The sequence below is a fragment of the Mauremys mutica genome, chromosome 7 (assembly GCF_020497125.1).
Source record: "Mauremys mutica isolate MM-2020 ecotype Southern chromosome 7, ASM2049712v1, whole genome shotgun sequence".
Taxonomy (NCBI): Eukaryota; Metazoa; Chordata; order Testudines; family Geoemydidae; genus Mauremys; species Mauremys mutica.
In genome coordinates, this window is record NC_059078.1 from 33,023,247 (window position 1) to 33,036,649 (window position 13,403).

The window sequence follows — 13,403 nt, forward strand, 5'->3', positions numbered from 1 at the left end:
ATGGCACCCGTGGGCACCGCGTTGGGGACCACTGAACTAGACCATCCATGACAGGTGTTTGTCTAACCTGCTCTTAAAGGCCTCCAATGATGGAGATTCCACAACCTCCCTAGGCAATTTGTTTCAGTGCTTAACTACCCCAACAGGAAGAGTTTTTTCCTAATGTCCAACCTAAGCCGCCCTTGCTGCAATTTAAGCCCACTGCTTCTTGTCCTATCCTCAGAGGTTACCTCCCTCCTCCTTGTTTCAACCTTTTACGTACTCTGATGGAGAACCCCACACATTACTACCACCCCCAGCCCCATTCTTCTGCTCTAACTCCCCAGACAGGCTTTAGTCCCCATGCAGAATGGGAGGGAACCTGAGTCAGTCCCTCCACCCTGGGGTTGGAGTGGAGCCAACACCCCTAGAGGGGCAAAGCCCCAGGTGCCATTCCCCACCCCCGTGAGCCAGCCAGTGGGCAGTGCCAGGGCACTGGAACACACCAAGATTGAGAAGTGATCAGCCCATTCAAGGCCCCTCTCCCACAAGCTGGAATGGGGTAGGCTCCCTGGTCACACACAGCATGGTGAGCACCTGTGAGGGCGGTGCCGCCGGTGTGGGTAGCTGGACATGATGTGAGCACTCTTCTCATGCTGTGTAGGTGGCAGCTGAGTAACCAGCTTAGCCAGTCTGTCTGTAGCAAGGCATCCCAGAGTGCACTGTGCCCTGGGAAAAACACCCATAATCCTCTGCTCATGCCAGAGGTGGGGCAGGATAGCAGAGTGGCACAGATCTCTCAGAGTGCACCCAGGCCAGGTGCTTAATGCAGTCCTGGGGTTCCCTGTGCCGTTAGCTGCGCCAGGGCTGCCAAGTGGTGGCCCACGGCCAACTCAGAGGTGGGTAAGGAACTCACTTGGGGGGCTTCTCAACAGTGCGGTAGGTGTTGAAAGCCTGCAGCTGGTTCTGCACCCCGCTCAGGGAGTTGGCCAGCTTGCGGTCATTGAGTGTCAGAATGGTCTGCTCGATCCACTGCAGCAGATCAGAAGCCAGTGTCTCGTACTTCTCGATCAGCTTGTCAGCCTCAATGGCGTAGTCCAGCACCTGGCCGGGAGGGGAGGGGAAAGGAGGGCAGGAGTCACTCACCACCAGGCCAGCATGGGTCAAGCCTGCTGGCTGACAGTCCCCTCCAAGATGGATGGGAGCCTCAAGAACGCAAGAGGCCCCAGTAGCCCATAATTGGGCTCCATAAGAGCCAATGCTCACCAGGGACTCAGAATTTAACATCCAGTAACACAACCCTTTCTCCCAATCCATCCATCCATCCATCCACCCCATCAACCATTTCTCCCACTCCATCCATCCACCCTAACAACCCTTTCTCCCACTCCATACATCCATCTCATCAACCCTTTCTACAACTCCATCCATCCATCCACTCCATCAACCCTTTCTCCCACTCCCTCCACCCCATAAACCCTTTCTCCCAGTCCATACATCCACCCCATTAACCCTTTCTCCCACTCCATACATCCATCCCATCAACCCTTTCTACAACTCCATCCATCCATCCATCCACTCCATCAACCCTTTCTCCCACTCCCTCCACCCCATAAACCCTTTCTCCCACTCCATCCATCCATCCACCCCATCAACACTTTCTGTCACTCCATCCATCCATCCTTCCCTTCAACCCTTTCTCCTACTCCATCCATCTATCCTTCTCTTCAACCCTTTCTCCTACTCCATCCATCCATCCCATCAACCCTTTCTCCCACTCCATCCATCCATCCTTCCCTTCAACCCTTTCTCCTACTCCATCCATCTATCCTTCTCTTCAACCCTTTCTCCTACTCCATCCATCCACCCCATCAACCCTTTCTTCCACTCCATCCATCCACCCCATCAACCCTTTCTCCCACTCCATCTATCCATCCATCCATCCGTCCATCCACCCCATCAACCCTTTCTCCCACTCCATCCATTCTCCCCTTCAATCCTTTCCCCCACTCCATCCATCCACCCCATCAACCCTTTCACCCACTCCCTCCCTCCCTCCATCCATCCTTCCCATCAACCCTTTCTCCCACTCCATCCATCCATCCATCCATCCACCCCATCAACCCTTTCTTCCACTCCATCCATCCACCCCATCAACGCTTCCTCCCACTCCATCCATCCATTTATCCCATCAACTCATCCTCCCAATCCATTCATCTAATCCAAGGGTTCTCAAACTGGGGGTCATGACCCCTCAGGGGTCGCAAGGTTATTATGCGGGGGTCACAAGTTGCCAGCCTCCACCCCAAACCCTGTTTCACCTTCAGCATTTATAATACAATTAAATATAAAAATAGTTTGAGTACAAAAGTTTGAGAACTGCTGATTCTAATCCATCCAACCCAATCCACCCACCTAGCACACCCCATGCAGTGACAGCACTCGCTGCACCCTGTTTCTGCCCTTGGTACCTTTCCAATGCGCTTTCCCTCCACAGCCAATGCTTTCATTTTGGAGAAGTAGTGGTAGTAGGTGGCCACGTATGTGATGATAGACTTCTCATCCGGCTGGTCCACGTTGACATCTGGGGGGCGAGAGCCATGCGTGTCAGGGAGAAAGCCCCATCTCCCGTTGCCTCCTCACTGGGAGGGAGGGCACATCAGCACCAGGCACTTCCTGGCAACTAACACCTATATGCCCTGGTGTGGGGGTAAATGGGAATCATGGGTATTTCTGTTCAGTGGGTGGGGTTAACCCAGTGATGTCATGGAGCCCCTATATCCAGCCATGAACCTCCCCCTTCGTGTATATGAGTGCAGGATGGGAGAGTGGTCTGGATTTTCCCAAAATGCACTATACCATGGGAAAAGACCCCTCTGCTTTCAGCAGCACGGGGGCAGGATGGGAGAGGAGCCTGGATTTCCTATTCAGTGGGTGGCTGCCATGCCTGCCTGTTCCTCTTCTAACAGTGTTTCCACAGCAGCATTACCCAATCACAAACTCCTTCCTCCACATATTTAGGGATGGGGTTCAGGCCACGAGCCCTGATCTCCAACCTGGATGAACGCATATGAAAAGGGCATTTCCCCCCATACCAAGAATGGATCAGTTGGACTGAGACCCTGGCTCACCCCAGCCTTCACTCCTCTAGGCCTGCACAGCTTGACACCCACCTTCAGGGTCCAAAAGCTTGGTCAGCCCCAGCTCCTTCTCCGCTACGTTAAACGCGTTCTGCAGGTTGTAGTGGGCATTGCATTTCTTCAGCGTGTCAATATCTATAAGGTCCGGCCTGCAGGGGGCGCCAAAGGGCATACTGTGATTGCCAGCCTGGGGGCTCCACCCACACTCCCCCATGTCTCGCTGACCCCCATCAATCCCATCCTAATGCCCCACCTTAGGCCAATGCTAGAGAACAGTGGCAGCATGCCATGGGTCCCTGAGATCCTGGTATCCCCTGTGCACCCAGACGTGGCTCATACTGACCTGTGCTTGTGGACGATCGCATTGAAGGCCAGGCCATCCCTCCAGCTGGTGGTGAAATTGTGAACGTTGACGTTCTGGTACCTGTAACATACAGACACAGTGGTGAGGGGGTTGGAGCTGGAGCCCCCTACAGAGGAAAGGCCCCATGTCCCATTCTTGACTCCCCCAAGCCAGTCAGTCCCCTCACCATGGGGCTGCATCAGAACTAACGCCCTCTAGAGAGGAAAGATCTAATTGGATAGCTACTCTTTACCCCTTACCCTGCCGTCTTCATCTGGCACCAGAGCAGCAAGGCATCCTTGGCTGACTTCTTCTCCTTGTTATCCTCAGTCTCCACACTGATATCCTGGATCTGGAGGGTAGATACATAGGCAGCTCCAGGTTAGTCCCACCAGCACCAGACCTCCCAGGCCATGGAGAGAAGGTTCCATGCTCCCTGGCTCATTCTTTCTAACATCACACAATTGGAGGGGTTAGGGTGGGGCTCTTCCCCCTGGGCAATTTGAATCAGGGATCCAAGTGTCCCCCAAGCAGCCACTCGAGTACTGGCATAACACAGGCAGCCATATGGCAGTGGCCTGCAGCCATTAGGGGTATGACCACTCCACCACACCAGCAGGGACAATTGTTTCATTGTCACCAGTTCTCACCAGGGTTGGCTTTCCATGAGGGGGAGAGGGTGGGGGACTCTGAGACTGCAGAGGGATAGAAAGATTCAGGTCCAGAGTGGGGAAAGGGGTGGCAGGGGGCCCCACAAAGGGGTGCCAGCCAGGGCGTAGACTGAGCTCCTCCAGGTACCTGGAAGCGGAGGATGATGGTCCAGATAAGGCCCAGTGTGAGGCGGTGGTTGCCATCGACGATGTCATGGGAGCCCATGTTCTCCAGATGCACCTTCTGCTCCTTGAGGAACTGCAGGGCCTTGTCTACATTCTCCAGGCAGTGGATCCGCATTCGCCCTTTGGTGGGCTTGGGCTGGAAGGTGAGAGCATAAGGAAGGGGATCCCCATGCCGCCGACCTCCCCTGCTGCCAGCACCCCTCCTCAGTATCTCTTCCCCTCCACCCCCCGACTGCGCTCTACATACCATCCTCCTCCACTACTGGGATCCCGCCCCAACCACCCTCCAGCCTGCACTCCCCATGCTGCCTGCTTCCCTGCTCCCAGGATCCCACCTCAATCCCCTACCGGCCTGCTTGCCCCACACTGCCTGACTCCCCCTCTACCAGGACCCCCTTCCCTGACCTGCACTCCTCACTGTCGGTTCAGCACCCACGCTGCTTGCAGCAGGCAACGATCCAGGTGCTGGGCTGGATGCACCAGCTAGCTCTAGCTGGGAAGCCGGTTTAACGGGTCACCCACACTGGCCGGAGCATGCTGGAGTTTTGGCCCAAGGCCCTTACAGCTCTGAGACTGACGAGGCAGCTCACCCCAGTCCTGGGAACAGTCCGCTCTTGGTCCCCAACACAGGGGAAAAGCTGAAGTTGCCGCAGGGGTCGGCGCAGGAGCCTGACACTGGGATAACTGAGCACAGCATGGGGCACTGACCACCACTTAACACGCCGCACTGGGAGCCAGGATTCCTGGGTTCTATTTCCCGCTCTGCCTCTGATGTTGGGCAAGTCCCTTCCCCTCTCGGTACCTCTGTTTTTCTTCCCACCTCTATTCAGATTGAGTTCTTCAGGGCCCAGATCATGTCTCACTCTGTGTCTGGGCAGCGCCCAGCACAATGAGGTGGTGATCTTGGTTGGAGTCCCTAGACACTGCCCTTCCCAGAACTAGGAATCCTGGCTCCCAGCCCACTGTTCTAGATACTACACTACACTCCCCTCCCAGAGCTGTCAAAAGAAACCAGGAGTCCTGGCTCCCAGCCCAGTGCCCTATACCCTAGGACATACTGGAGTCCACCCTTCAGCATGGAATTTCCATGCCTGCCCTCCCCATGATTCTGGCTGCCCTCACCCTCCCCTGGGGCTGGGTGCTGCAGGAGCCATCTCCCTGGTGCCAGGAAGCCAGGGCTCCAAAGCAGAGCAGACTGGGACTGCAGCACCTGTGGCAGTAAGGGCAGTGCCGCAGGGAGTGATTGGCCCTTTGAAGACAGCGTGGCGGGCAGGGGCAGCTCAGACAGACACAGCCAGGTGGCTCCAGCACCTGACCTGCCCGAGAACCAGAAAAACCACCAAAGCAGGGCTGGGCATGCAGCCAGACTGCCCCACCCAGCCCAGCACCTGGCATGTAGGCAAGGAGCTGCACTGCATGCTGGGAGCAGGTGCTGAGCTCAGAGGGCAGCCAGGGCATGAGTCACAGAACCAGGAGAAGCCTGACAGAGGGAGACACAGCATGGGCTAGTGAGCCAGGCACAGGGAGCTGCGGGTGCTATTGGGATCAAGTCTGCGCATAGGTGGGACAACTAAAGAGGGAGCAGGGCTTAGTGGTTACAGCAGAGGGGGGCTGGGAGTCAAAACTCCTGAGTTCTATGCCAGCTCTGGGAGAGAAGTGGGGTCCAGTGGGCTAGAATGGGGATGGAGGAGGCTGGGAGCCAGGACTCCTGGCTTCAGAATTGTAGGCGTCAGTTGGATCAATCCTGACTTGGGGAGCCTCCCTTATAGTGGCATGTTCTGTGGGGGAGCAGGATTGGGGATAGGCACCATGGCTGCCCGTTTCTGAGGTGCCCCTCCGATAGCCAGTTCTCTTGCAGATGAGGGTAGTGGGTCAGAGCAGGCAGTCTGGGGGTCAGGACTCCTGGGTTCAGTCCTTGCTCTGGAGGGGGAGTGGTGCCTAGTGAGGTGACTCCAGATTCTCTCTGAGGTAATTAAGATCCAAATCGGGCCCTAACCCCACTGATATAAGAAGCCTCCAGCAGAGATGACGGAGCCCAAATATCCCATAGCACTACTCCCAGGGTGCCCTGTCCCCCAGCCCCACACTCACCAGCTGCTCACCCGACAGCACCTCCAGTAGGCGGATAAGCATGCGTCCATCGCGCAGGTCATTGTACAGGTCTGCGATGCGGCAGGTCACACGTGCCAGGTGAGAGTTCACCCATTTGGTGAAGGTTTTCTTCTGCACGGCCTCACGCTCATCTGCAAGAGAAGCAGCCACCGGTGGGCACCTCAGAAACGGGCGCCCTGGCGTCTATCCCCAATCCTGCTCTCCACAGAACACGCCACTACCAGAGTGGGGGGCTCCCCAAACCAGGATCGACCCAACCAATGCCTACAATTCTGGATCCAATCCCAGCCCCCTAACACTCAATGCTTCCACTCCCCCACAACTCATTACTGGATCTCATGCCCCACTGCCTCCTTCTCCACCCAGGTCACACCAGTCAGCTCTACCCTACAGTAATAAAACGGCACCTGCAGTCCCAAGTTCCTGGGAGACCCTACATAACAATCCACCCTACTCAGCTCTAGTCCCCCAAGAGACCCTACAATAATAAACCAGCCTGAACATCCCCATTTCTCCAAAGACACTATAATAACAAACTGATCTGCCCAGCCCCCATGCCCCAAAGAGACCCTACAATAAATAAAACAGCCTGTGCAGCCCCAGCACCTTCAAGAGATCCTACAATAACAAACAGGTTTGTACAGCCCCAGTTCTCCCAAGACACAATACAACAAACCATTTTGCCCAGCTACATGCTCACAGAAGACCCTACAATAACAAGCACCACCACAACACATGCCTTCTTCCTCCGCTGTAGTAATATTGGGGCTGGGGAGGGAGATACCAGTGGGGGAGGAGTAGGTCTGATTCTAAGGGGCAGGCGGCACAGGGGCATGGAGTCAGTACTGTGTGCCAGGGGAGAGCGCCCCCTGCTGAGCCCCAGTCCACTCCCTGCAGCATAGTGCAGGGTGTAGCTGACAGCTTCCCAGCCCCAGGTGCCATGAGAGGCGTCTGGGAGAAGCACCCTGAGCCCCTCCTCAGCTGACAGACCTTGGGAGTACCCCCGCCCTGTGAGTAACTCCGCTCCCTAACCACATGCTTATTCCCAAGGCTCCTGTTTATCCACAGCCCCGGCTGGGTGGGTCGTCCTGGCAGGAGCCCGGGGATGGCACAATACTATCTGTTCTTCCAGCCCTGACGTAAGCCTGGGAGATGGCGAGGGAACCGGAGCTCCCTGCAGGCATCCCACACTAGGCACAACTGGATTTACCTTCACCTTGAATCGGCTGAGGGAGACAGGACAGGGCAACTTTCCCCTCTAAGGGACACCAGCTCCCAGTCACCCCAAGATCGCCACTTAGTGCCTCTGTTTTCCCTCCTGCCCTTTGACTGTTAGACTGTGAGCAATTTGAGATAGAGACTGTGTCTGGACAGCGCCCAGCCCGAGGGGGCCCTGATCGCAATTGGGGAGGTCTGTGCAGCACCCAGCCCAGTGGGGACCCCAGTCTCGGCTGAGCCCCGTCATACATGTAACAACAATGGGAAATGCAGGTGCCGTGAGGCTGGGCCCTGTCCTGCTTGTATCTACCAGAGATCTGGGAAGGGGATGAAGGGGGTACTGTTTGCATGTGATACTGGGTGTTTCAGTTGGTCCAGGCCAGGGAGGGCTGCAGCCCAGGAAATCTGGGAGGAGCTGCCCTAGCTGGGAGTGCAGGCAGCGTGACCGCAGGGTGATCTCAGGGACTCCCACTCCCAGCTGGGCTCCAGAGTGACTGTGCAGTTCAGGGAGAGACCAGGCCATACTTGTGGGCGGCTCTGCGCAGCCTGGCTCAGTGGGCAGTGGGTGCCAATTGACCAGTGTCTGGGGGTGGGGGAGAAATGGAGGCTAGAAGCCCCCAGCCCCACAGAGCACCAAGGCACCAGGACAGGGAGGGACTTGCCTGCTCCAGAAGGGGCTTCCCCGCTACAGACAGAGCAGGGCTGGGGCAGCCCACTCCCCTCAGACAGCCCAGCGAAGGGCAATCTTTAGAAGCTTCCCCAAATGTTAACTGAGCTATTCACCACCAGAGGCTAGGGAGCAGCATGGTCAGCCACAGACAGGGAAACTGAGGCACTGAGGTGGGCAGGTCAAACAGGGAGTCTGTGACTGAGCTGGGGATAGAACCCAGGAGTCCTGACTCCAAGCCCCCTTACTCTAACTACTAGACACTACTCTCCTCCCAGAGCCAGTCAGCTAGACAGAAAGCCTTGTTTGATTCTGGCTGTATTTACTGATGGGTTTGGTGCATCCCAGCCTCTCTGGAGGGGTGTGTCTCTGTCTGTCCCTGAATGGCACATTCCCCCCTGCCCCCACCATTTGGTCTGATGACTCCTTGTCAGGGCTGCTGCTCTGAGCAAACACGGACTCAGCCTTGGGCAGCCCAGCCAAGCCCAGCTCCCTCCTGCCCTGACTGACTGCACCGGCCACAGGGGCCGGGTGGGGGGGTGGGGGGTTGTCATGTGCTGAGGTGAGAGGAGAGTGTGTTTGTGCAAGGACAAGAGGCAGTGCGTCCTGGTGGGTCAGTTCTGGGGACAAGGGGGAGTGTGCGTGCACATACGCTCCCCAGTGTGTTGTTGCCCTCATCTGGGCAACTCTCAAACCCCCCTCAGGCAGCTCATCAGTCTCATTTGTTTGGATGCAGGTTCCAGCCCCGACTTGTCAGCAGCTGTTCCTGTCAGGGCCCTTGGGTAACAGGCTAGACCTACTGCAGGTCCTCATCCCAGCCCCCACCCCACCCTGATCTCCTGCCCCCCAAGCCCCACCTCTACCAGTTCCTGCCTCTCTCCCTGCTCTGTCTGTGTCCTTCACTCCCAACCCACAGCCCTCTGGCTCTGCCAATGACCCTCAATCCTGACCCTCAGCCCTACCCCCGGCTGCACAAGCCCGTCTCTCTCTGTTGCCTCTGAGAATTCCCTTAGTGCTTAATCCTGTGCCGTTTGCTGGGCACTGTGGGCAGAGCCTGCCTGTGGGACGCCCGTTTATCACCCCAGGTTCTGGCAGATGTCAGAACCCACCCACTCCACACCCAAGCCAGAAGCAGGTGCCGGCGTCTCCTGTTTGAAGCTGCATGTTCAAAGCCAGGAGCCGAACACTCCCATTCCCAGGACAGCAGTGACGGTTGGTAGCCAACATAGGTGCTCAGCAACCACCTGGGGCGGGGGGGCATCCCCACTTTCCCCTGGACTTGGCCTGCCTTGGGGGACAGCAGGGGGAATCCACTGGGAACTCCCTCCTAGTGTCACATGGAGATTTTTGCATTTAATTTTCAGTGTTTTCCCAGTGAAAAACTCCAGAAAAGGAGAAATGGGGGGATGTGGAGTGGGAGGGATTTTTTCTTAGGGCAAGCACAGCACAGGGCAAGTGTTAGCTGCCTTCTGCCACCCCTTCACCCCACAGGCCCCAGTGTAAAGCCTGGGGCCATCACATCTGGAACTGCATGGGGTCCCAAGGATGCTGCTGGGAGGCAGAGAAGCCCTGGGGCTGCTCCAATTTACACTTGGTGATGGGAAGTCTATGTCCAGGAGGCAGCATATCCCCAGCCATGATTCTGTTTGTTGCCTTGAACGCTACCATGTTAAAGGGCTCTTTCCCCTCACGGAGCTCTAGCCTCATGCGGATGTGTTTGTGAGGGCAGTTCTGGGGGCTGGCTGGAGATTGGGGGTGAAGATTAAGGGGGCGTGAGAGAAGCTGGCTGCAGGGAATCCCTTTGCATTGTTGGGGAGGGACTCCTGGGTTGTATCCCTGGCTCTGGAAGGGGAATGGGGTCTAATAGTTAGAGCAAAGGGGGAGGGGGGAAGCTGGGAACCAGGGCTCCTGGGTTCTATCCCCTGCTCTGGGAGAGGAGTGGGGTCTAGTGGGTTAGAGCGTGCAGGGAAGGAGTCTGGACTCCTGGGTTCTATTCCTGGCCCTGCCCATGACTGGCTGGGTGGCCTCAGGGGAGCCCCTTCCCCGCTCTGTGCCTGTTTCTCCTGCTATGGGGTTTGTCTGCAAAGTGCTGTGAACTCCTGCTCTGGGCTGTGCCCCACCCTACCCCACTGGCTTCTGGTCTGGGGCTGGTTCATACTGGGGGGCGGGTCCTGGCAATAAGGAAACCTCTGCCCTGCAAACAGAGTGCGGGTGGAGCCTGGTGGGACTCCTTAAGAAGAGGAGTGGGGGATCCTGTCTGAGAGCACATCCTTGGGAAGGGTCAGGGCTGACTGTGAGGTAATCTGGGGTGGGGGAAGGGCAGCGTCAGTAATTGGAGGAGGGTGAGGAATGGAGACTTTCCTTTCGGGACAGTCTGAGACCAGATCTCAGGGCAGAAAGCACCTTCAAAATGCTACCTGCAGGCAGGTTCACAGCAACCACTCCATTACAAAGGGGAAACCAAGCTACGGATCGGGGAGGGACTTGCCCCCATGGCAGAGCCAGGAGTCGAATCCAGGAGTCCTGACAAACCCTCCCCCCCTCTATAACCACTAGATCCATCTCCCCTCCCAGAGTCAGCAATACACCCCAAGAGTTCTAGCTCCCCCCCCCACTATAACCATGAGCCCCCTCTCCCCTCCCAGAGCTGGGGAGAGAGCCCAGGAGTTTAGGGAACCCTCCCACCCCCACCCAGCTGCAGATCACAACACTCAGCCTATTTGCATGTGCGATCTGGGCTGTACCTACCCAAACAACAGGTGTCTCAGTCCAGATGCTGGGGGAGGGAGGCTCCGAAAAGCACTCTGGGGGAGAGCGCCAGACTGAGTCACCCCATCCAGAGCCAGGCTGGGAGGGGAGCACCCGAGACTGGTTAGAGGAGTGGGGCTGGGTGCTAAGGACTCCTGGGTTCTAGTCCCAGTTTGACACCTGAAACCAGTCCCTTCCCTCCATTCATTCCTCTGCTCTGAGCCTCAACAGTGCTGACTGCAGCCTCAGCCTGTGGGATCTCCTGGCTGCAGGCAGGGCCATGTGCAGTGACCACCAGCAGAAGAGGTTCACCTGCTCCCAGGAGCTGCCTGCCCAGGGCAATGTACCCTCCCCAGCAGCCTGTCTGGGCTGGCAGGACCCTGAGGAGGGGAGCGGGGGTGATTAAGGTCTGTCTGGAGCCTGAATCTCAATGAGGAGGGGGCAAAGCCACAGGGATTGTATCATTCCTGCCTCTTGCCCCCCTGCATCCTTCCCAGCTCTGTCTCACTCTGACCATCAAGGTCCCCATCTGACCCCCTTGACAGCTCCCCTGCCAGTACCCGCTGAGGGTCTCCACCCACAGATGTTTCAACTGGCTCCCCCATCCAGACATATCCACAGGGACATCCCACCCAGGGGACAACCCACAGTGTTGCCAGAACCCCCCATCCAGAAGCTCTCACCCAGCTCCCACCAGCAAACCCCAAGACATCCCCACCCCATCTTCAGCTGCTGCCCCCTCTTGTGTAGAACATCCTCCGAGCCCCATGCACCATGGGCTTTGCTGCTGCTGTCCCTGCTATGCACATAGGTGGGGGCAAGGTAACCCACATGGCACTAAATTAGGGAATGGCCCGGGCAGGAAGCCCAAAGCTTTTCTCCTACTGCCCCTTGCCCAACACCCACACATCCCCTCTGCTCTCCACTGCTACCCCTTACACGGACTCCCCACCACAGCCTGTCATCACTCCCTCAACACAGGGCTCATGCGTCCCCCACACCCTCCCAGCAGACCCTGAATGCCCAGGCCCCACAGAGAGCAGCCAGCCGAACCCAGCCCAGCCAGCTGCTGTCCTTGTTCCTTGGGACGATGAACTTGGCCAGCAGCAAACACTGCTCATTCCATACCTGCCATTAATAAGCAAGTGATGGGGGCAACCAGGATTGACCTGGCCAGATCAGAGCCAGCACCCACTAGAAGGGGAAAGCCCAGTATTCTGTTCCCCGCCCCGCCGAGCCAGCCGGTCCCCTGCTGTGGGGCTGGATTGGAGCTGGGCCCCTTAGAGGAGAAAAGCCCTGTGGCCTATTCCCCACCCTCTGCTGCTGTTTTCGGATGAGACAGTTCCAAGGTTTTACCCTGGCAGGCTGGCATTGCTCTGTCGCAGGCCCACTGGGCCGAGCGTGGTCTTGGGGACGTTGTCATCCCAGTGTGGTATTTACACAGCTTCTTGTGTGCCTGGTATTTACCCATTTCCGGTCCTGCTGCCTCTGCCAAGGCCCATAGCCCTTGGCCCCATGCAGGGCAGATCGGGGAGTGCAGCCACAGTGCCCGGGGACACACTCCATCGCCTTCCTGAGGCTGAGCTGCTCCCCCACATAGCACTTGGATGTATGGTCCCCCTTCAACTCCCATTTCTCAATCTGGGTGGTTTCTGTAAAACACAGCCAACCTTGGGTGTGGCATCCCAAAGCCGCCCCTGCTCTGAACCAGATGGGCAATAGGGGCAGTATGAATTTCCAGAGGGCTCTGCCCCACTGCACTATAGAAACAGGAATGATCCAAGCCCCACAGCCTCAGGTTGCAGCGCCACTGGTCCCCTGTTACAGAAAGGGAAACTGAGGAACCAGGAAGGGGAACTGAGGCACCAAGGTCTCACAGCAGAGCAGTAGCACAGCCAGGTATCTAGTCCCAGCTCCCAGCTCTCACCACTCAACCCTGCACCCTTCTCAGAGCTGGGATAGAACCCAGGAGCCCTGGCACCTAGTCTCCAACACACCCTGAGGCCCAATACAACACAAGACCTCTGGAGTAAGTCATATTCTAGGCCCAGATTGCAGCTATGCATCCCAAACCCTGCTACGCCTCAGCCCTCCTGCATAACCTTCCCAGACACAGGCATCCAAACCCAGCCCATGGCAACTGGCCCCTTGTGCAAAGGAGTAATTCCCCAGCCCCAGCACACATAGTGTCCTGGATCTTTTCCCTGCATGGAATTTAGAGGGAAGTACTGGGGGCGGGGGGGAGAAGGGGTCAGCTGGAATGAGACCCCAGTTTTGGGTTGGGGAAAGGAAATTGAGTGGAAAGGCTCGTGGAGTCAGTGACGTTTGGGGATGAGAGTTTGGGAGATTGTTTTCAGTTT

At 57.1% G+C, this 13,403-nt stretch overlaps 1 protein-coding gene across 5 annotated transcripts in view; it reads right to left on the bottom strand.

The window, feature by feature from the left end:
• SPTBN2 (spectrin beta, non-erythrocytic 2) overlaps nt 1-13,403 on the bottom strand; it is a 56,753-nt gene that overhangs the window by 21,579 nt on the left and 21,771 nt on the right. For all 5 annotated transcript variants that reach the window (XM_045023597.1, XM_045023592.1, XM_045023593.1 and 2 more), the window contains 7 exons: nt 6,390-6,541; nt 4,261-4,434; nt 3,723-3,814; nt 3,463-3,543; nt 3,153-3,268; nt 2,451-2,563; nt 896-1,083 (listed from right to left, as the gene is read on the bottom strand). In XM_045023597.1, coding sequence (XP_044879532.1) covers nt 896-1,083; nt 2,451-2,563; nt 3,153-3,268; nt 3,463-3,543; nt 3,723-3,814; nt 4,261-4,434; nt 6,390-6,541 — 916 coding nt within the window. The remainder of the gene's footprint in view (nt 1-895; nt 1,084-2,450; nt 2,564-3,152; nt 3,269-3,462; nt 3,544-3,722; nt 3,815-4,260; nt 4,435-6,389; nt 6,542-13,403) is intronic.